The sequence below is a fragment of the Myotis brandtii genome, unplaced genomic scaffold (genome assembly GCF_000412655.1).
Source record: "Myotis brandtii unplaced genomic scaffold, ASM41265v1 scaffold125, whole genome shotgun sequence".
NCBI classification, from domain to species: domain Eukaryota; kingdom Metazoa; phylum Chordata; class Mammalia; order Chiroptera; family Vespertilionidae; genus Myotis; species Myotis brandtii.
Window position 1 is genome coordinate 10856103 of NW_005354385.1, and position 24904 is coordinate 10881006.

Consider the following 24904-nt stretch of genomic DNA (forward strand, 5'->3'; position numbering starts at 1 on the left):
TCAGAGGCCGGCAGCAGCAGGCGGGGAACGTTGGCTTCCTCCGTCACTGAAGCAAGCAAGCCTCATGTTCGCTTCAAGCTGCCTGGCTGCCGGCCGCCATCTTGGCTGGCAGTTAATTTGCATATCGCCCTGATTAGCCAATGGGAAGGGTAGTGGAGGTATGGCTAATTACCATGTTTCTCTTTTATTAGATAGGACAAGAGAATATAGTTAATGGTTTGAGAATTTCTTTTTGAAGATAGGAAAGCTGAAATACATCAGTGATTTTAAAAATACCAAGGCCCATATCTTCTTGACAATATAAATTAGAATTTCTAGGTTTGGACTTAGTTAGGTACCAGTGCTTTTTAAAGCACCCCACGTGATCCTGATATGGAGTTAGAATTTGAAATCACTGTAGTAGATGAATGGCACTCTCTTCTAGGGTAAGGATAGAGTCAGCTAGGAATCCAAAGGAGAAGCATCAGAGAGGGAAAGCAGTTTGGCAGAGTCAAGCAGAAAAGTAAGAGAAGTTGGAAGAGAAAGTGGATGGCATATTTCTCAAACTTTAATATGCACAGAAATCACATAGGAGTTGCTTATCAGACAGATTTTGATTCAGGAGGTCCTGCGTGGGGCCTGAGATTTTGCATTTCTAACAAGCCTCCATGGCAATGCTGCTGGTGAATCAACACACTTTTTCCAACAAGGGGTCACTGGTGCATGTCCTCCTGCCTTTCACCAGGAGAGGAAAGGAGGTGTCCTTTTGCTTGGGGGCTTTGAGGCTTGTTCTGAAGTAGTAAAGTGTACTAACCTCATGGAATGCTTTATTTTTTTAAACCAGCCATGATCCACTAACTAATTAAGAATTTGTTACCCTAAATGTTTTTGAGCGGAAAATTAATAGTTCCACTTCCCGAACTTTAAATTTAATTTAACAAATAAAATTTGTTAAGACTGGGGATTAAAAAAAGATATATGAGACAGCTTGCATGAGAAAATTCACAATTTTTCTGGAAAGACAGAAAATTAACCCTTGAAGTGCTATCTATCAGCCTTAACGTGAAATACATGCTTTAGGAGCACCGTGTGGGGTGGGAATTCATACTGACTAGGGAGGGAAGATGCTTGGAAAAAGCCTTCCAAGGGGAGGTGATATTTAAATTTGACCTTGAGGAATGAGTAGGATTCCCACATGTGAACAATGGAGGGAAGGGAGAAAGATGCTTCAGGAACAAAGGCCTAAAAAGGGATTTTCAACTTGGGTTGCACATCAGATCACCTGAGAAGATTTCAAAAATATTTTTCAGTCTCTAAATTCAGTGGGTCCTGGGCACCATTGTTTTTAAACTATTTTTTAATGAGCAAACGTCATTGGAAATATAGAAAAACACAAGAGTTTTGTTAAAATGTGTAGAGGCATTTACTGGGAAATGGAAGGAACATAGAGCGAAGAAGTCAGATAGTTCTTCGCAGAGATGGCTTGACCCGCTGTGGTATGGGGTAATGATTATTGCTAATGATTACAGTTGTGTGTAATCACTACTGCAATACCAAAGACTGAAGATGATGTGCCTTATAAATATGAATTAGATGGAATTAAGGTCATTCCTACAGCAGCAGTCAGCTCACCTCTTGCATTATTTTACTGAGAGAGAGGAAGGACAGTAGCCCAGCTCAGCTCATATAGGCCTCAGGGCAATCTAGCAAAGCAGTTATTTTTTTCACTATCCCCACTTTACAGATGAGGAAACTTTCAAAGAACAAAGATAAAATAGCTTACCCAAGGCTGCACAATGAGTACATGTATGGTTGAACTGGTGGTGGAACCCAGGCAATCTGACTACAGATCCCAGGAGCCTATGTTGTACAGCCTCCCATGCAAAGAAGGAAAAGGACCATGAGGGTCAGACAAGAACGGGGTAGAAAAGACGGTTCTATAATCTACTGGTTGTAAAATCTTGCTCAAGTTTCTCAACTTCTGCAAGTCTTGGCTCCTTCACTTGTAAATTGCATTTATTAGTATTGCTTACCTAATAGAATGTTTATTAAAACTATTAAAACTATACGTAGTTTTTATGGCAGTGTACAATTTTCATGCTTAAAGCTATGCCTGTGTGCACAGAAAATATTAGCCATTATTATTATTATTAGTGGTGCTGCTGTTTTTATTATAGTAGCATAATAATATTTGCTTCATGACAAATCATTCAATCCTAAATGAAAGTTTGTGTCCAATATTTGGGCTAGCAGTTATCATAGGCTTTCTCTCTAAATTTCTTCACATCTTTTTTTATATTATTTTTCCCAGAAAAAGTTTTGTTCATGTTAAAAATCCTTACCTGGATTCTATGGATGAAGACATTCTCTATTGCTTGGATTTGGGAACAAAAACACACAACCTAGCAGCAATGTTTGAGGATGTAAAGATAAAAGTATTCCTAACTTTGGGGAAAACTATCATGTTTCCCCTGCTGATATATTTTCTTTTATTTTCTCATCATAAACCTTACTCATTCAGCTGGTAAAATGTCAGAGGTCCCAATAGGAACTGATGTTCATTCTCGAAGCAATTTGGAATGTATATATCTCGAACAATCATTTCCATTCCAACAAGACATCAAGGTTCCCAAACTAAATCTAATACATGCATGATTATTGGGCTGCTCTAGTTCCTAGAGATAAATACCATTTTATTGGCAATACTGCTGGGTGCTGAGAATTCATTATGATTCAGTTCACTGTTTAACATCTATATTAATAGCTGAACTTATTCACATTTTATTAAATCATGGCCTAACTCAGCCGTGGGCAAACTACGGCCCGCGGGCCGGATCCGGCTGGTTTGAAATGAATAAAACTAAAAAAAAAAAGACCATACCCTTTTATGTAATGATGTTTACTTTGAATTTATATTAGTTCACACAAACACTCCATCCATGCTTTTGTTCCAGCCCTCCGGTCCAGTTTAAGAGCCCATTGTGGCCCTCGAGTCAAAAAGTTTGCCCACCCCACCCTAACTCAACAAAATTAACAATGCTATCTTGAGAAGAACTATTATTCAATATTTCATGTTATTAAGACTTTTGTTATTTCATAAGAAATATTATGAAAAATTGTTTATGGAATATTACTAGGGAAATTGTACTTCTCTAATATTTACTTTATCTTACATATATATATGTAATAAAATCAGCTCATGTCCATTACTTAAAACTGGGAAAATATAACAAAACAAAGCAATAATTTTTTAAAATACACCTTAAAAAACTCCTACCTTCTAAACATAGACATCAACCTATTTTCTTTTCTCCCAATTCTTTTTAATAAACAGATTTTAAAATAGTTGGAATTATATAATTGCATCCTAAATTTTTTACTTCACTTTATGTCATTAACATTTTCCCCATATTATGTCATTTTTCTTGGAGACACATTGTTTATGGAAGTCAAGTGACTAAGCCATACATTATATAGTCTACTTTTGACCTTTATGTAAAAGTATTTTCTATTATAAACACCGTTGAAATGGGTACTAGGTGTACTGGTTATAATGAGGATTTTTTCAATAGATGGAGTTACACATATGATTATATATATACGATTTTATATGTATGCTATTTCATTGTATTGACAACAAGCTTCAAAAACTTCATAAATCAAATTTTCTGAAGGTGTTAACATCATAAATATTTTTATAAATGTCGAATTTCATGCCAAAAAAAAAAAGCATTTGCGTGGTTTTTTTTTTATTAATATATTTTATTGATTTTTTACAGAGAGGAAGGGAGAGAGATAGAGTTAGAAACATCGATCAGCTGCCTCCTGCACATCTCCCACTGGGGATGTGCCCGCAAGCCAGGCACATGCCCTTGACCGGAACCGAACCCGGGACCCTTCAGTCCACAGGCCGGCGCTCTATCCACTGAGCCAAACCAGTCTTGGCTGCGTGAAGTTTTTTAATTCATTACTTTATTTTGAAGAAAAGTGCTGCTGAAAGTTATCATATACTTTGGGAAGCTTATGGTGAATATGCTCCATCTCAAGATACTTGTGAACGCTGGTTTAAATGCTTTAAAAGCGATTATTTCGATGTGAAAGACAAAGAACATCCAGGTCAACCGAAAAAGTTTGAAGACCAACAATTACAAGCATTATTGGATGAAGATGCGTGTCAAACACAAAAACAATTTGCAGAAAGATTAAACGGTGCTGAGCAAACAATTTCTGATCGTTTACAAGCAATGGGAAAGATTTTAAAGGAAGGAAAATGGGTGCCACACCAACTGAACGAAAGACAAATGGAAAACCGAAAAGTCATCAGTAAAATGTTGCTTCAACGGCATGAAAGAAAGTCTTTTTTGCATCGAATTGTGACTGGCGATGAAAAGTGGATTTATTTTGATAATCCCAGATGCACAGAATCATGGATTGATCCAGGTCAACCATCAACAAATCGCTTCGGAAAGAAGACAATGTTCTGCATTTGGTGGGATCAGGAAGGTGTGGTGTATTATGAGCTTTTAAAACCAGGTGAAACTATTAATACTGATCGCTACCGACAACATATAATCCATTTGAACCACACTTTGATCGTGAAACGACCAGAATGGGCCAGAAGACACCCAAAGTAATTTTGTTTCATGATGACGGACCATCACACACTTGAAAACTACTTAAAGACACGTTAAAAGATCTTACCTGGGAAGTATTAACCCACCCGCTGTATTCACCAGACCTTGCTCCTTCAGATTACCACTTGTTCCAATTAATGGCACATGCACTTTCTGAGCAGCACTTCAAAACGTACGAAGAAGTAGAAAATTGGGTCTCTGGTCTGCCTCAAAACAAGGAAAGTTCTATTGGGACGGCATCCACAAATTACTTAAAGATGGGGGAAATGGGTAGCTAGTGATGGACATTACTTTGAATAAAGCACTTTTGATGTTTCTCTTGAAATTATTGTGTTTTCTTTGATTACAAAATCCACATTATTAATGCAGATTAACTATTAACCAGTTAATAATACCAATGAACTGTTAACCGGTTAATAATGCAGATTAATTGTTAACTGGTTAATGCAGATTATTAACCAGTTAATAATTAATCTGCATTATTCACCAGTTAATCCGTATTATTAACCAGTTAATAATTAATCCGAATTATTAACCAGTTAACAGTTAATCCAGATTATTAATAGCATTATCTTCCAAGGAAAGGAGAACTGTGGGTGTATAAAACTTCAACCTTAAAGATTTTGACAATTATTCCTATTTTCTTACTATATTCTTTAAGTTTCCACTAGCTGGTACTGCAAAATATCAGTGGCTTTTCACAATGTAAGTTTATTTCTTATTTATATCAAGTACAAAAAAATGGGTGTTCCCAGTTGATATGTGGCTTTCCTCCAACTGATGACTCAGGGACCCAGGCTCCTTCCATCTTGATGCTCTGTCACCTTTGCGCAGTGACTTGCAAATTTTCTCTGAGTGTCAACACCCATCCAGCAGATGGGAGAAGACAATCTGTGGGATCACCAATGGGAGATTTCTGTGGGCTAGGACTGGAAGTGGCACCCATCACTTTTGCTCACATTCTAGTGGCTGAACTGAGGAAGATGGCCTTCTCTAATTGGAGAGGAGGCTGGGAAGTAGAGTTTAGTTGTATTCCCAGCAAGAAGGAGAAGCAGCTTTGGTGACTTTGTCATACTGACTGGAATGCATCAAAATTTAAAAATATAGTGGAGGAGCATTAGACCTTATCTACTCAAACTCAACCTCTAATATGTCTTTTATAAAATTACCATCATCACCTCTAATCTCTCCCTAGAAATTTCAAGCAACATGAAAAAGAATTACCCTATAACACTCTATAATACACATTTTAGAAGTGTTTATACTCTTTTGTAAACATACATCATACCCAAGCTGCAATAGGACCAGGTTAATAACAACATGGCAAAGGTAAGTCTTTTGAGATAGCAGGCATATTTGAAAGTGAGTTAATACTGGCAGCCTATAGCAAAGCACTTAACACATTTTTGTAATGCTTCAGACTTCTTCCCAATGCACTTTTATCTTCTTTGTTGAAACCAGGACAAATGATAATTTCGTTTGGACATAAATCACAGTAAGCGTCTCTTAAGGTCAGTGCTGGTTGGTGGTCCTCAGCTGTATTTTACTTCTCATTAAGGCAGCCAGACTTAAAATTGTGGCTGGGGGTGATATTTAGTAAGTCTGATTTAAGGGTAAGGCTTCAAGAATGAAAATGCTCTGTCTATACCTATCATCTTTATGTCACTAGAAGCATTCAGAAATTCCTGTTGATTACAGCAATATCTAGAGTTCAAAGAAGAATTCAAACTGTAAGCTATTCTAACATCTGTTTTTGGTTTTATGGTCAATCTGAACAGTTGTAATTTACATTCACTGGCACTACACAATGAGGTTATTTTCAAACTACTGTATTTTGAAAAAAACAACAACAACAACAAAAAAACCCCCACCATCTTTGTACTTAGAACTTGAGCTAAATCTTAATTGTCCATACCAACAGAGGGAAAAATTTTTATAAGTAATCAATAATAACTTAGAAACTCACTTTAGACCATGGTCTTACTCTCTTTGCTACCCAGCCTGTATGGCTCACTCCCACTGCAGTTCATTACCAACTTTAAGCCCCATCAGGGAAACTCATCAGAAGCCACAGAAAAGACAAAATGAGGATAGAAGAGAAGCAGAGGGCGGATAAAAGGATAATTACATCCCATAGTTGAAATTGGAATATTGCTAAATGGAAACAGAACACATCATGTAACCAGACCACCCAATAGTCATAGTAAATCATTTGTGAATGGGGGTGCCTACTCTACAACCTCAGTTCAGTATTTCCTTAGACAGATATTCTTTCTTCCTGTGCGTGACCTCACCAGTAATCCTTCTGATCCTCTGCCTAGCGCTGCCCACCTTGGCCAGGCACCACCAACTGCCCTTTTCTCACTGGACTTGAACCAGCTTCTTTTGTACTAAGTTCTGCAATACAGAAACAATAAGCCAGCTCAAGAGCAGGGCAGGAAACTGCTACACGATATGACAAGTAGTACTTACCATTTGTCGAATGCTCAAAAGGCACCTGGCTTTGTACAATGTCCTCTGCCATAGCCAATCCTATTTTCTCCTTACAAAACCATCCAAAGGGTACTGTGTTTTCTACGTTGGAGATGACAATTAGAGGCACATAGAGAGGCATGGGTGACACTCAGCAAGTTGCTTAGTCAGTGATGGGTTTGGGTGCAAAGCCAGATTTATCTCCAAGGGCAGGCCCTTCACCACTGTGCTGCCTTATCTGTCACTGAGCTTCTGCAGGCTCTGCACCTCCCCGCTTAGCTTAGATGCCCTGATGGCTGTGCTACCTCGGGCCTCTGACACCTGCTGCTGCTCATCCTGGTACCCACCAGGCTGGCAGCTCATCCGTGTTGCTGGGAGGCCATTCTGATCCTCTCCCACATCCACCGCTCCCATCCCTCATGGATCCCTTATAGGCTATTACACAAGCGCCTCCAAGACAATTTTATAACCATATTTTATTAGATGTGATACTCTTGATTGCCATGCCTGTTGAAATTCCAGAGATGTTAAATTGTGAATACAGCAAAACCAAATTATTAGAGCTGATGAAATACTGTAGTGAGATTTCCAGTCCACAATAAGGCCTGTTTCAGGAGAATTTCTTCTGAGTGAGAAGAAATTTTTGATGTGATTATTTTTGTAAAGCTTTACGTGAACATAGCACATTTTACAATAAAAACTTCTGACTGGGGATTTGGGATGAAGAAACATATCTACACCTCATAGTTCCCCTTTTGCTATGTTACTGCACCTCCCTTGCTCAGTATTTACTTACCGAGCATTTAGCCTGCTAATGCCCAACAGGAGGCTGCTGATGTCGCCTGAGGAGCTCGCTCATGTTCCCTGTGAACTAAAACACCAGGAAACACCGACTTGAACAAAAGCAACACTTGCTTTGATTTCGTGATGATCTTTTTCTTTACTAATTAAGCCCCACAAACTTGTGTGTCTTATTGACAGGTCAATGATGCAAATTAGTTAACTCATGAACATAACCCATAACATCTACACATACTCTTAGTTAAGTTACTAAAAAATAAAGTAAAATCATGAACGTTGAAAGCTGCCCCTCGGTTCTGATCCCAGTCATTAAGGCAGGTGGTTGCTACTTTTTATAAACAGTTTGTCTGCGTTGGTGGGAGCCCCAACAGGATGAAAGCATTTGCACTGTTTATGCATAAGGAGCTCAGGTTGCAGGACAGCAGGGAGGACATAAAGGACATTGTGCTAGGACGGACAAATACTGTCTGTACAAAATCGGTCCCGTGCTCTCCATCAGCGTAAGTACTCCAGGCCTGCACTCCGGTAGCCATCAGGGCTCGCAGAAAAAGAGGAAGCTTCTGTGCCTGGGGTTCTTTCCCCTCCTGCTTTGCCTTCTCACACAATTAAATTAAGTTTCCAGGTGTGACATTCTTTGCCGGAAAAAGTCCCAGGGGCAGAACATAGCATTCTGTGTCACTTTAGTTTATTAGTTACCACTTAGCTACTCACATTAGGGGAAAAAACCCTCAAAGCACACTTCCTTTCTTTAGTTTGTGACCGATTAAGCCACCAGTAATTTCCTTTCCTCTGTCCCTTCTCCAGCTTTGGGAATTTTGAGCTTTAAGTTTACAGGGGCCAATTTTCAGGCTTGCCTGAGGCTGCCGTCTAACACTGCAATAAGCCGGCTGAAAAGCTGGTCATGCGTTTCCACAGAGCTCCGGTGAATTGCTCTCCTGTATTTAGACTATGCTGACAGCTATGGGCATACAGTGTCCTAAGACAAAATGAAAGTGGATTAATTTGCAGTTGTAAGGAACACATGGACCATTCCCTCTGGGACTCAGGGTGGCACACCCAGAGGGCAGTGGATATGTGTGTGCATGGAGCTTGCCTTTCTAAGTGTGTCTCTGCCACAGGGCTGGATTCTGGAACAATAGCTCGAGTCTGTCACATGGCTGGATACTGCAGTCCTCATAGAGGGCAGAGCCAGGCTAGGGAACGAGGAGGAGTCCTCTGCAGAGTGTGACAATTCTAAGGAGCTGAATCATATGTGACTCCAGCACCAGGGAAGAGCCAGCAATCCTTGATTACTCTAAGTACCTGGCGAGGGAAGGATGGATGACCATGGCCGGAAGCCTGGAGTAAAGAAGGGAAATTTACCCAATGCCCAGGGGGCCTCTAAGTCAGTGGTTCTCAACCTTCCTAATGCCGCGACCCTTTAATATAGTTCCTCATGTTGTGGTGACCCCCAACCATAAAATTATTTTCGTTGCTACTTCATAACTGTAATTTTGCTACTGTTATGAATTGTAATGTAAATATCTGATATGCAGGATGTATTTTCATTGTTACAAGTTGAACATAATTAAAGCATAGTGATTAATCACAAAAACAATATGTAATTATATATGTGTTTTCCGATGGTCTTAGGTGACCCCTGTGGAAGGGTCGTTCGACCCCCAAAGGGGTCGCGACCCATAGGTTGAGAACCGCTGCTCTAAGTTCATCTCCCATCTGGGTCAAGAATGCCTGAAACTTGCTTTGGGTTCAAATGAGAGAATCAATTCATTTGTTCATTCAACAACTATAGAATATCTATAATGGAAGGAAACTCAATGTTGTTTGATCTAGGCAAATGTTGTCTTACTAACTTTTGTTTGACATTTAGACTACAACTGTCATTTTGTTTCTTGCACAATGAATGGGTGAGGACAAAAAATAAGGTTTCTAAAACTGTGAAATTATTGTAAATAAGCAGTAAAACTTAAGAGTAAGATATAAAAACAGCAGTAATATGGATCATGCCCAGAGGTCAGGCAATTCAAAATGGGCCTCCCTGGGCATACAGAGGATTTCCAATTTAGGCCCCTTCTTTGAAAAGTCTTTCTCTCCAGCAGCTGAGGGGAGTGTGTGTGTGTGTGTGTGTGTGTGTGTGTGTGTGTGTGTCAGAGAGAGAGAGAGACTTTAGCAGAAAGACACAAGCCCATTTGTCATTTTGCTACCATATCACATAATAAGTGATCATTATAAACCTATCACATATCTGATGTAGAAGGAACCTAATAGATCAAATAATGGTTCGTTGCTTAATGTGCAGCTGAGCAAATGAGATTTAGAGAGTTTGCTCTTTAGTGGCAGAGTCAGGGCCAAAGCCCACACGTGTTCATCTTGGACATAGAAATTAATTCAGGTTTGACTCTTGTCTCCAGGAGACTTACAATGCTTTTGGAAGTCAGGGCATATTCCATGGAAACCAAATGTGAGAACCTCAGAGGCTCAAATTTGTCATCGTTTAATATTCTTGATGACAAGAAGGAGGGAACTCATGGGAGGGAACCACGGTCGTGGCTGCAGTGGTTTTCCTGATTTGCTAACGAGACCATCAGTGGCAGACATCACCTGCTGCCAAGATGACCCTGCTGCTTTCGGCACCCAAGTCTCTGTGCCCAAGGGCAGAACTAGAACACACGTGACCCTCTGATGCTAGGCTAGGCATAAAATGGCCTCTGATTCTGAACTCAGCTCCAGCCACTGAAAATTCCACATGAAGGATCGTTCTGGAGAGTTACTAGAACATATTGATCACCAGGAGTTGCCAAATCCTCTTGTTGGCCCCTCTTCTGGTGACATTGACTGTCCGGTTCCAAATGCTGAGGAAAACCGGGATTATGGTTGTGACCTGTCACAATTTACACTCAGCTGCACATTCACTATCCACTCTACATTGCTGGATCTGGATGGAACCCACGTGTCTACTCTATGTTCCAGAGCTCGCACAGAATTTGCAGCAAACGAGCAAGGCCACCTGAGAGCAATGCTGAGGATTCACCATTTCATTTAGTGGGTGAAAAGGGACTGACCCCCTGGCAGCCAAGTTTGTATTTCCTCGATATCAAGTCAATCTCCGGAAAAAACTCTATTTCGCAGGCTCAGCGTAAAGAGCCCAGAGGGGAGACGAGCAGGGGCACTGCCCTGACACACCAGTACACCGTGCCATCGTGGGCCACCCTCCTTCTGCTCCCAACGACCAGGCTGCACTCAGCTTACCTGGCAGGGAGCTGCCGCTCGCTGGTCCTCACAGATGGGCACATCGATCAGCGTGTCATGTAGGCGTCAGTTAGAGCTGACTTACGGTTTCCCCAGCTTTGGCAAAGTCATAATGATTATGTAAATTTCTCTGAGGGCTGTTAACTTGTAATGAAGAAAGAAAATATGTCCTGTGCATATATCAGTTTGTGAGATGTAGAGTGACGTTCTCTTTCTCTCAACAGCATGGCATGGGGATCCCCTCCATTTCGATCATGCTGCATGAACTCATCAAATTACTGTACCATGCCCAGTCCTGTGATGTCACCATGATCAGAATGGGTACATCAGGGGGAATAGGTGAGATGTTTGATTTCTACTGTTAAATCCCAGGGATTGTTCCCTGCAAAGCAGCTGCCAAAAGACACCAACATTCCCCAAACCCAGCAGAAATCCATGGGCTAAGGAGTGTCAGGAAGCTTAGCTTGAGGACATTTAACAAAATTAAAGAAATACTTTCTTTTTATCTCCATTTTTTTTTTCTCTCCATGGAAAACTGGGGTGGACTTAGATGTTCTTATGGGGAAGAGTGGAAGAATTGCTAAGGAGTATGTTTTCAGGATAAGAGAAAGTTTTGAGGGTTACAGTAAATTTTGAGGTGTAGAGATTTCATACGTGACAGAAACAAATGCTTTCAAGTAAAAAGAAATAATCACTATTAATTGTCTTATTTGTCAGCTAAGTAAGCACACATCATAGGAAAACATTGTTTTTAGCTCATGCTGGTGACTGCAGCCTTTTTCTTGGCTGTTTCTTTTCCTTATCAACACACCAGAACAGGCCACGCTGGGCCTTTAGGGAAGGGCCAGCTAGAGCTTCCTCAAGTCTTCCCAGAGCTTCCCCTCTCCCTGCCTCCTGGCTGGTCAGGCCTCTGGGAAGGGCCTTCTTCATGCTTTCACCTTGAGCTGAGGTCAAGTTATTTTTTCAAGCTTTTCTTCAGGAGCAGATCATGCGAGGGGCCATTTTACTATGTCGCCATGTGCAAATACAGACAGAGCATTGTAACTGGAACGTTTGGCTGACAGAGTGACAAGACTGAAGGAAAATTCTAAAAAGGGCCGAGATTTTTGTCTGAGAACTACACATTTTTGGAGCAAGAAGGGACCTTTAGAAATCCTCAAACAAAACACTAGAGAATGACTTGTCCAGTATCACGGAGCTTCAGGTGGCTGGGCCATGCTTCCCCAGAAACAGACATATTTAGAAAGACTGGGCTCTTCCCACAACTGTGGTCCAGGAATAAAGTCCACCCGAGGTGCTCAAAGGTGGGACTAAAGTGAAAGGACTTCTGTAGATGTCCATCCCGACAGAGGGGAATGTGAGCATCAGTGCCAGATGAGCTATCCTTCAAGATGCCTTTCTTTTGGCCTCTGAAAGACTTTAGCTAGGATACACATGTCCTAACACATCTAAATATTAGCAAGACATCATTTTGATGCCCACATTTTCAGCTTCCTTCTCAATCATTTTCCTATTCCTAGGATATTTCAAATAATTCAAGGAGCCACTTGTTTGACTTATTTAAAAAGTGTCTGACCCACCAAGGCTCATTCATCAGAGCCCACCTTGGGTCCCTAGGTGGATATCCTAAATTAACCCCATGTTGATCAATACTGAAAGTTATAAAAACCCAGAAGGATATGGCTGTGCTCGATAGAAGGCCAGATAGTAAGTATTTAAGGCTTTGTAGTATGGAAGCAACCATAGACAACACGTAATGAAAGAATGTGGCTGTGATCCAAGAAAACTTTACTTACAAAGACGGTCTGAATTTGGCCCATGGATTGTAGTTTGCAGATGTCTGCCCTATGGCATCTCTATGGAAGCATTTGCTCATTCGATACATTTTTATTAAGTATCTATAATGCGATAGGCATAACGCTAGAACTGGGGAGACAACAGTGAACAATGCTCTTGACTTTATAGAGCTTATGTTTAATCAGGGCCATAGGCAAACAAATGAGTAATTACAAAAAGTGAGATGAATGTTAGAACAGGAGTCTAGGGCACTGCCATGTATAGTTCCTTATTTTGGCTCTAAACAGAAATCAGAATGGGTCAAAGACTGGGTCAAAAGCTGGCCCTGAGGAAATTTACTGTCACCAACCTATGTTGCCTTTTTATCCCTGCTGTTCCCCCTCCTGAATTCAGACCTTTTGAAGGAAGTGACTTAAACCCATACCTGAAGAATGAGTTGGTGTTAGTCTGATGAAAAGGTGTGGGGAGGACAAAAGAGCATTCCAGCAGGGAGAAGAACAGTCCAGAAAATGGTTTCTCAAGTCCCTGTGACTTAGTTACTAAGGCCCATGAGCAAGCCAGACTTCGTAGCCCTGGAAGGTCAGCCAGGAGGCCTAATTTACATGGGGTCAGAGAGGGGAGGGGGGTGATGTGAGGAGAATCAGAAGGAAGGGGGGATATAGATGCAAAGAAATTACAGTAATCAAGGAGATGCAGAGAAGATTAAATATCAAGTAGTCACATCATTTTAGGCAAGCTACTTGCTGGCAGGCTCATTTAGTTTATTCCTGACCTAATTTATTCAAATTTGAGCCTGAAGGCCAATACTAATTTGCATGTCCAAGAGTCATGTTTGTCTTGAAATCTAAACCCCATCACATTGTAAATGTGAATCCGGGAAGACAGCACATGCAAATGCCTGTTCTGAATGTTATTATTTAATTGCATTTGGAAAAAAAATAATTTCAAGGATGGGAAGAGGGAGAACCATTAGCAATGAGCATTAATTAATGTTGGCAGAATTGATTACATACTCTGTGTCAAAGTAACCACTCATTTATTCCCGCATCCCAGGGGTCGCACCGGGGTCTGTTGTAATAACAGACACAGCTGTGGACTCCTTCTTCAAGCCCAGATTTGAACAGGTTGTCTTGGACAACGTTGTCACCCGAAGTACTGAACTTGACAAGGAACTGGCGGAGGAACTATCCAACTGCAGCAGAGAAATTCCCAACTTCCCAACCCTCATTGGACATACGATGTGTACCTATGATTTTTATGAAGGTGAGAAGAATTTATAAATTGCGAAAGCAACTCTTTGTTATTCAAACCCACCATTTATATGAAAACCTTCAGTTTAGAAATTTAAAAGTTGGGGATTTAAAAAGGGACTGAAACAGCCTTTTTAACTCCCTATAGCAGAGGAACGTAGGAATAGAACGAGCAGCAGAGAAACACCCATAGTGACTATGTATTGAGAGTGGGTTAAATCCTCCAAGAACAAATTGAATACTAAAATGCAATTAATGATGTTAGCAAAATCTTCTCTCTGTTAAAGCCTTTCATTTCAATTGATGACTCTGGGAGAAGGGGAGTGTGCTGATTCTGTGTTTCTGCCATTTTGGGGGACGATCACCTACAGCGCAAAGTGACCTGGTACTCAGGAAAGAGTGGGACCCAGAAAACATTTAGGGGAGGAATTCCAAAGGGATGGGTGGTACTGAAGTTATCCTTTTTTTTCTCAGTGACAATTAAAGTGTTCCCAAATCAAGTTGAGGAGCAAATTGAAGGTGACTGCTAAGTAGCTTTTGTAACAAGGGATGAGAAGCCAGGAGAATAAAGTGTCAAGGGCAGACCCTGCTCATTCCAAGAAAGAAAGAATCTAACCGGGGGTGGTACCATTCCTTGGAGGGCATTCTAGAAAAATTGTAGTGTGGTTGTGTCTTAGTATGTTCACCAAAGTACACATTATTTCATTTTAAATTATTTTCCTTTGGATCAAACTTAGGCTATTATATTACAATTTTAAAATTACATATGGATATAGGCTATAGTATCTGTAAATGTTACTTCAGGTTAGTAACATTTTATTTTATAACCCATTATTATAAAACAGGAGGCATGCTGGGTGTGATAGGGTGGAAACTCTGTCATAGATTTGGCCGCTTCGTTGGGAGGGTCAAGGGTGGGTATAAGGCAGATCTTACAAATGACAGCCCTTTGGAGCCCCTATTTTCTTTGGTCTGCACAGAATTTTTAAAATGTGAATTATTTTGCCAACATTTATAATTTCTTGAAATTTCACATGAAAATCCATAGTTTGGGCTCCTTGAAATACCATAGCATTAAAAAATTTTAAATAATGCACGGCAGCCTGGCAAGCCCAGCCAACACCAAGGAGCACTCAGCTGACATTCAGTGAAGGGGAGGGCGGCGGCTCCCTTCAGGTCCTGCAGACCTCACTGACATCACCTGCTTGGCTTCGGGGACATCTGAGCTGGAATTGCTTAAAGAACACTATAGTAGAGGGGCTGGCAGGCAGCCTTAAGGAGGAAGGGACAAGGAGAAGCAGACAGCCAGGGGGGAAGTAGCCTGAAAGATTAAAAGGGAGGGAAGGAAGCCAAAAAGAGGACTGTGCAAATAATGATGGTGACAGAGTGCCTTTGGCCTCCCTGCTCCAACCCAGGCCATCCTTGGGCGTGTGGTGGGGAGAAGCCTGTTCCCAGAGCCTGCAAGATGGAGGAGGAGTTAGAGCATTAGATTTTTTCCACCTCCTTCCAGCCCCACTGATTGATACAAGAGAGATTAAGTGATAAATGAACACCGAGAGCATCACAGAAGGGAAAAGGTGATCACCAAAGGGTGCAGTCAGCTTAGAGCTGTGTGGAGAGAAGAAGGTGGACACATTGGTACCATTGTCACCATGGGTAGATGCAGAGTTGCAGTGTCCAAACCATGGTCCTGCTCCTCAAGGAGCTCAGAGCATCACTAAGGTTTGACGTCTCTTCTCCCCCAGCTCCTGGCCCCGGGCCATCCCCCAGTCCCCGGAGCCAACCAGAGATTTTCCTCAAAGGGCAGATCTCTCAGTGACCCTCAGGTTCAACGTTTCCTCTTTGAAAGTAGCAAGTAATCTCTGGAGTGACAATTTGGCACTGCGTGAATATCTTGTAACCCAACTCTCTTTTATCCAATGATTTTAGCCTGGGTTACAAAATGATGATTTTCTAATTCCATTATCCCTGGGCACAGTGCTGGTTGCCATGGCCACCTGCCCCAGAGCCAGGGCACTCAGCACCGTGGAGACTACTCTCTACACAGGGGACACTGGAGTTGGGCACAGCCTTGCTCCCCGTCCAGTGATAGGAAGACAGCGGGTTTATCCTACCTGGGGCGCAGGCCCAAGGGTCAGAGTCGGCTGCGGAGCACTCAGCTGACAGCAAGCCTCTTGGTGGTGCCGCTGCCACTGTCCTCATCAGGTTGCTCACTGCTCTCTGTCTCTTTCAGGCCTGGGTCGACTAGATTGAGCCCTGTGCAGCTTTTCCAGAGAGAAAAAGGTAGATTACTTGAAGAGAGCACATATAGCTGCTGTCAGGAATATCGAGATGGAATCTACAGTGTTTGCAGCCATGTGTAGACTCTGTGGTCTGAAAGGTAAGTTCTTCCTGAATGCCTAGGGTGCAAGTCTCTTCTTTTATAAAGTTACTTTCACTCTGCAGGAGAAGAAAAAGCTATAGAGTCCTTTAGGTTGAATGCATGCCTTACAATTGTTTATAATATGGATTATCTCACAATGTCTTGTGAGTGGGCAGGATATTATTCCCACCATGCAAATGAGGAAACCAAGCCTTTAAGGGTCAAAAGCAAGTTGCCCAAGGTCCAGCCAGTGGGTTATGTAGCTAGGACATGACAGAAAGTTCCACTTTCTTCATCTGGGTAGTGGCTGCTATTTTCTATTACAATTTAATTTATCAAGACATGATACAAATAACATATTTCAAAAATAGTGAGTGGAGTAGTGGTGCATTTTTAAAGTTAATTTACATGCATTTTTGCTTTTTCCAACTTCCTATTTTGAAAAATTTTAATAATACAGAAAATTGAAAGAATAGTTTAATAGATACCTATATGCTCTTTACCAAGATTCAATAATTTTTAGTATTTTGCCACATTTGTGCATGCTCTCTAAGTATACATATATATGTATGTGTATGTATATATATATATATATATATAATATATATGTGTGTGTGTGTGTGTGTGTGTGTATGTATATAAAGCCTTTGCTCCTGAATCGTTTATAAATGAATTGTACACATCATGCCACTTAACTCTTGTACCTCAGCATCATTTCCTAAGAATAAAAATATTCTCCTAATGACCACAATACCATATCAAAACGAAAAAAGGCTAAAAAAAATTAAATACGTTTTATAACAAGACTTAACATCCATCCCATATTTAAATTTTTCTAAAAGTATCTTTTATAGAATTTTTCCTTAACCAATATCAAATTAATTTTATGCATTATATTACTTAATTGTTATATCTCTGTAGTTATTATATCTAGAATATTCACCTTACTTTTCTTTTTTCTCAAGACAGTAGGTTTGTTTTGTTTTGTTTTGTTTTTTTAGTCCAGGCTGTTATCTTGTAGAATATCCCATGTTCTAGATCTGCCTGTGTGGTTCACCATGGGGTTTCACTTGCTCCTCTAGGCTGCATTTTTCTTGTAAAGTGGAAATGAGGTCAAGTGACCTGATTAGATACAATTGTATGGCAAAAACACTTCAGAGTAATGGAAACTCTCCATTGCACCGCATCAAGGAGATGTAATGTGAGGGTGTTCCACTATTAGTAATTTCGAGTTGCATCACTTGGTTCAAATGGTAACTGCCATCTCACCCCACTGAAAAGCTAAAGTCTTCGCTTTGTAAGTAGCAAGTAATCTGTGGGGTGATAGATAATCTGGCACTGTGTGAATACCCTATAACCCGGCCATCTTTTACCCCATGATTTTAGCATGGGCTGCAAAATGATGGTTTTTCTCACTCCATCATTCCTCCTACGTTTATTAGCTAGCATTCTTCTTTAAGACGAGCTTTACATCCTCACACACATTTCTGCCTTTATCTCTTTTTTTCTTTTTGGTTGGGATGAGTCATTGTTGTATTGTGGATTTTGTTCAAGTCAATGTGTTATAAATGGATCTGTCATTATTTTTTTGATACTCAAATTATCCCAAATTTGGCCAGGAAGAGGCCCCTCTATTGCACCCCCTTTTTTTGTCCCTTTGAAGTAAACCTATTAGCTCTTGAGAATTTTCTCACTTTCAGGCACAACAGGATGCCGAGGTACCAGTTGCATTTTCCTTGACTCAAGTCTGAAATCAGCCATTTCTCCAGCAACTTCTTGTCCCTTTTAGTGGAGAATGATATTAAGAAACCAAATGGGTGCAGCATGTATTTTTATTTTCGGTGAAATTATTCCAATAGAAACACCAACCTTGGACCAGCACCAAGAAAACTTATTGAAGTAAAATGTAACTTTCATGAGCACTAGTCAGTATAACTATTCTTTCTGATTTTTAGTTATTTTCATAGTCATCTTTTAGATTTAATTTTTTTAAAATGTTTTGATGGAAGAGAGTAAAGCTGCAAAGTGAGTAAAGTATTCATTATTAAGTTGACTATGAAAGCCTCAGATCTATAGCATAATAGCACCATCTAAAATAATGGTTTTGATGTCCAAGAAAATGTTGGAGCAACTTTTTTTAGAACTTACAGTTTTGCGTTTCACACAGGGACTATCTTTTTTCCAGAAAAAAATATCCATAAAATATGTCATTGATTCAAATGTGTTTTATAGTGTGCCTACTGAGTGCATGGCACAATTACAAGGCTGGTTTTTAAATCAGATTTTGACTGATAAGATTTATCTGGATCATTTTCTTCCTGGACAAAGAAGGAGTTTCTTCTGTGCATAGCAAATGGCTTGAGTGCTCAAGCCCTGAGTATATAGCAGTGGACACCACAGATAAAATCTCCACCTATGGAACCTAGTGAGAGAGACGAACAACAAAGACTAATGTCTAATAACTCAGTGATACATCAGATGCTGATGAGTGCTATGGCTAAAACAAGGCAGGGAAAGGAACAAGGATGACCAAAATAGGGAGGAACCCATCATTTTAAGTGGCATGGTCAGGGAAGGATGCACGGGGAAGGTGCCATTTTAGAAAATGCCATGTGGACATAAGGTAAAGAGCAGTCTGGGAAACGCAAATCTAAGGCACATGGCAGGAGCATGCAGGGGTGTGGGAGGAACTAGGAGGCCAGTGAGGCTGGAGGGGAGGGACAGCAGTGGAGAGTGGCGGAGATGGCAGGTGCAGGTGGAGTGGTCACTGGGAGGAGTGTGACTTTCACTCTGAGCAACACAGGAAGTCATTGGAGGGCTTTGAAGAGAGAAGTGGCCAAGTAGGACTTACGTTTTAACAGGACCACACTGCCTGCTAGGTTAGGAAGAGCCTACTGGGGTGAAGGGCAGAAGCAGGGAGGAGAATACGAGGGCAAATGCAGCAGGCCGGGAGAGATGGTGGGCCAGGGTGAAGGCAGTGGAGGTGGTGAGCAGTCTGAGTCTAGGTACATCTGAAGGCAAATCTAATGAAATTTGTTGACAATGCGATGTGAATGTTGAGAAAAAGACAGGACTTAAGAATGATATCCAGGTTTTTGGCCCAAACATCTGGAAGGATGGAGTTGTAATTAGTTGGGAGAGAGAAAATTCGGTGAGGATTTGGGGCTGTAGACATCAAATGGAGGCTAAGCAAGCAGATGGATTTATGAGTCTAGAGTTTAGGCAAGAAGTTTGGGCTGGAGAAGTAAAATTGTAAGTTGACAGCATATAGCTGGCAATTAAAGCCATGCAACTGATGAGATGACAACGAGAATGAGTATAGAAACAGATGAGAAAAGGTCCTTGGTTAGAAGTTAAAGGAGGGGAGGGAGATCCAGCAAAGGCGGCTAAGGAGGAGGGGCTGGTGAAACTGGCAGAAACACATGGAGAGTCTCCTGTCCTGGCGCCCAGAAAAGAAACCCAGTAAAGAGTTAGAGCTCCATAATGCTTCATTCGATCACACTGGAATTTTAATTTCAATATTCATCCTTACAGTCAATAAATATGAATATACAAAAGTACAAACAAAATGTATGTGGTACCTTTTCTAAAATTACATTTAGAAAGACTTTATAGTTCAGAAGAAGAGATTAATTTGTAGAACCACTATCCTTAATTACTTCCATCTCTCAGAGTACGCGTACAAGCCAATCTTTGTGCTATTTAGGTTGAGGATGCAAATGCATCCTTGTCCTCTTTAGAAGGTCATCATTAAAGCCCCTTTCAGAGAAACAATCGCATCTGATTTTCTCTGCACCCGTTAGTGAGAGTGGGAACCCCAGCTGGGGCAGCTTGCCCTTGCCTGAGAGCAGCCCGATTAGCACACAGCTACAGGAACGCCTGGATTCAGGTACTTCGGTTCCAGGAAATGCTCTTCACATTTCTTTATTATGGAAACAACAAGTGGGCGCTTGAGTCACAGCTCCACCACTATGCAAATGAGCAGAATTTAGGAACCAGTTTAGTTAAACATAAAATACCTACGTACAAACATGTTATCCTGATATAAGTGTGGTGATGACCTTCAGTTCTTTCTGAAGAGGCACGAATTGACAGCCAAGGAGAGTTCAGGCTTGTGAACTCTGGAGCCAGGTCCGTCTCTCTTAGAAAATGTTGCCAAAATCTCAGAGGAATTATTCTGTTATGGGGATTTTTCTGACCTTGCTGCAAGTCCTTGGCCTTGCTCTCTGCCACCTGCAGGCCCCTCCTGAACTCTTTCCTGTCTGCTTGCTGTTGTTCCTGCTGCCTGCTGCAGTTTTCTTTCTCTGCTGCTGTTGGTAGCTGACTTCCGCCTGCCCACAGCCCTCGGCAGGCCACGGCTGCAGCCGTGTCGTTGAGCAGAGCCCTCTGGGCTGCCAACATTCACACTGAAGGTTGCATGTACCTCTGTAATTCTGCAGTTCTTTGGAGTGTTTCTATCTGAGTTTCTTTGTGGTGAAACTCCACCAATTTGAAAGCTGAATTCTTGGTACACTGCCCCAAGAACATAGACCAGTGGTTCTCAACCTTGGCTGCACATTAGAATCACCCGGGAATCGTTTTAAAATCCTGATTTCTGGGCCTCATCCTCCGGAAATTCTGTTTCTTTGTTACTAATGTTGTGGCCCCAAAAGCTACATGCATATGATGCTACCGTGTCCCTATCTTTCATCGCTTCATAAGATGCTTCCCCCACAGCATGAAGCGTGGGAAAGCTCTGTGTGAGCTGGAAAAGCTTGCTCAGGGGAAGGGCTGAGGGAGCCTTCACAAGCAACTGTTTTAGCATAGAGGAAGTTGGAGAGGCTATCCCAATGGTAAGCCACATGGGGAAATATTTCTCACCTGGCACCAAGCTCAGGGCCCGGCTGAGCTGGCTCCCAGGCCTGTTCCTCATCCCCATCTCACTCCCACTGTAGTAATGGCTCAACCGACCCTGTCTCTCCAGGCAGCCTTTTCGAATGGCCTTTCTGTCCCTTTACCACTACCAGCTGACTGACCCCAATCTGACCTCATACTAACGTGATGATGGCTAATGGTTTTACTTTATAAATAACAACTTTTTATTGAAACAAAGGTCTTCTAGAGACCCCATTGTCCTAACTCAGAGGAGTCACTCACTGAGTTTGGACCTTTTTGTGTCCACCTGAGACAAGGAGGTCTTGGATCCATGTGGATTATCGCTTCTTATCTTTATAATTAATAAGGGATTCAACATACATCTCACTTCGTCAGAGAAGCCGTGAGTGACTACCTGAACTAAACCTGCTCACATTCATTCTACTCAGGCATTCTACTTCACTTCTCTGCATTGCCCCTATAGACTATATTTTTAGTTTCTTTATATATTCACTTACATATGACTTTACATATATTAATGCATGAATGTATGCATTTAGCATCTCTCTCCTCCAATGTAAGCACCACGACAACAGGGATGTTGTTTGTCATTTTCTTGCTTTATCCTCAGCACTTAGAATGATATCTGCCATGTGGACATTCAGTAAATATTTGCTAAATGATCAAACAAACAAATGAAAAGAGTGGCTACTCAACACTTATTTACCATGGAAAATGGCTATAGCCAATTTAACTGGTTCCTTCAGTCTCCAGCCTCACCAGTGGCTTGGAATTGTCTCAAGGATTATGGAGTGCCTCTCATCTGTCCAAATAGGAACAGACAAAGCCTTAAGTTTAAACCTCCCTTTTTCTGGAAAGTTCCAATGATATTTCTGCTTTATCTGTACCCCTGAGTCTCTTGCTATTTCATAGGTGGACAAATTGCTTGAAACGTGTTATCCTGATCTCATTATCCTGAAAAGAATAGTGGGGTCCAATGCTGCATTAACAAAGATTCAGGAAGGGAAACAGTGGCATTCATGAAATTATTCTACCCTGAATGGCTGCACCTCCAGAATACTGGAAACCCCCTGTGCAATGCTGCATAAATGCATTCACCTGTGATTTTATAAGGTGCACACACACACACATCTGCCCCTCTCTTAGAGCAAAATCTATTTTAATTACACCCCTGACATTCTGATTAAAGATGATAGTCCTTCTGCACTGTGAGCTTGTGATAAGTATGTTCAATCTGTATCCATTTTTAAAAGACAATGCTGCCTTCTAACACACACTTGCTTGCATGGCACTATATGAAACCTAATATTTATCTGAGATTTGGTTCTGCTTAAATCCTCTTTGTCTCTGGAGTTCGCAGCACTCACTGTGGTTTTTCTTTAGGGCAAAGGAAGAATTCAGTGTTATTTCTTTTGACAGACGCTGGTAACTCGGGGACACATTCAGACTTCCTAATATGACTTCATTACATTTCAATGAAAGGGAGCAAAATCGTGCTTTAATTCCATTTTATGTTCTTGTGCTGGTCCCAGCAATGAAGGATATTGGGCTTTAGGAACTGCACGGTGATCACTGATAAAGTAAAAAGGATTCTATCCAGTCTGGGCCTGGAGCGTTCCTTACCTCTAAAGTGGAGGAAAATCGGGGTTTTGAAATGTTATTATACAAGAGTGTGAGGCAACCAATTGCAGCTTTCTTCACCCTCATCAGAGAACAAGAAACTGCGGCTCAGAGAGGGTCTCACAGTTACAGAGTAGCTGAGCTGGAGTTTGAACCAGCTCTGTCCCACTGGAGGCCCCTCTTCCCAGCAGCCTCCCATGGATACACGGGTTCATAGTCTCTGTTCAGAATCACAACAACAACAAAAGCAGATGTTTCTATTTTAAAGGTTGGGAACAGAGGGTTGTGCTACTTTAGCAAACAAACCCTAAGGGCTAAGCATATACCCAGAGGGTTTGTGTTGGAATCAAAGCATTAAGTTGATATGTATTCCTTAGTATGCATAGCAGTTATTTTGCCAAGAAAATCAGTCATTGTAACTGGGAAATCAGGTATAAATGGCTAGTAATTCATTTACTGCTTTTACAAAGACAACATTTAACAAAATGGTTTCTTCTTACTTTTGGGTTTTACAAATTTTCAATCAAGATCAGCATCTATAGTTTTGTTTGATTCCTTTTCATTCTATTCTCCTTCCCTCTATTCCAGTCCTCCCTGCCCATTACCAACCCATCACCCATTAGAGAAACATTTTGGACCACAGCTCAGCCCTTTGTGGGGTTGGCATTACCTTTGACCCATCCCTCCCCTGCTCTGCCCCAGGGAGGCATCCTGGGCTCCCCGACTGGAACCCCCACCCCCAGCACACCAGGCCCCATCCTCTGGCCATCCTGACACATTTCTGGTTGGGGGTCCAGCATCCAGCAGAGGTCAAGTCCCCAAGGTTGCAGCTGAACCTCATAGTCCTCACACCAACTAGATGATGTGAGACATAAGCTGAGAGTGTGGACTTGGGAGAGAGATCACCTGCTCCTTTCTCCGAGAATGAAATGAGGCCTAAAGAGTGTACGTAACCTGCCTGAAGAAACACAGCTAGATCGAAACAGGTGGACTAGAACAAGACCTCCTGTCTCCTCACCCCCTCTTCCTCCACTATCCCACAAAATGTGAAAGAGCAGCATATTTTATCTAGCGACAGATTACTCATACGCTACTTTTTAAAAGGCATTAGCAGAAGCAATAAAAGATGAATGTATACTATAACTTAAGCAAGGTAAAGAGAATAAAAAAACACATATTTAAGGGAGTAGCTGGGTATTTCTCAATACCAAAGAGGCTACCTGGGAGTGCAATTCTAACTCTAAAGACTTCTATTTAGTTTTGAGTTTTCTGGAGGCCAAGTTGAAAATGGAAACACGTTGAGTTACACAACATTCATTATCTAATAAAATAAAATAAAAAAGCATTTGAGGTTTACCATAAAAACTTTATTCAAAACTTAAACTTAAGTGAAATTATCAGCCATATAATAGTGGACAATGTACTCAATAACACTTTTATAAAAGATATGATTCTTGATAGACTTAACGCTAAATCTTGGTTCTGTCTAATTCTGCATTTCTTTGGAAGCCTAAAGTACTAGGGTCCAGGTTTGCACATTTGTTGTAACTTGATTGATTCAGGATAGAGTTTAACATCTTTAAAGCAATAGTTCTCAAATATTAATATGCAAATAACTTAACTGGGAAGATTTTTTAAATGCAGATTCACACCCTGACTCAGCTGGTTGGAGCATTGTCCTATACACTAAAAGGCTGAGGGTTTGATCCCCGGTTAGGTATACATGGGAGGCAAATGACTGATGTCTCTCTCTCTCTCTCTCTCTCTCTCTCTCTCTCTCTCATCAATAAACGTATCCTTAGGTGAAGGTAAAAATAAAAAAATAAAATGCAGACTCACTGGCCTCTCCACCTCTCCCCCTAACT

General features: G+C 41.2%; 1 protein-coding gene across 1 annotated transcript in view; it reads left to right on the forward strand.

The window, feature by feature from the left end:
* UPP2 (uridine phosphorylase 2) overlaps window positions 1–24904 on the forward strand; it is a 32204-nt gene that overhangs the window by 3553 nt on the left and 3747 nt on the right. The window contains 6 exon segments of the mRNA XM_014534080.1: window positions 2291–2414; window positions 8229–8325; window positions 8328–8386; window positions 11360–11474; window positions 13986–14195; window positions 16416–16562. Of these exon segments, the coding sequence (XP_014389566.1) occupies window positions 2291–2414; window positions 8229–8325; window positions 8328–8386; window positions 11360–11474; window positions 13986–14195; window positions 16416–16562 (752 nt within the window).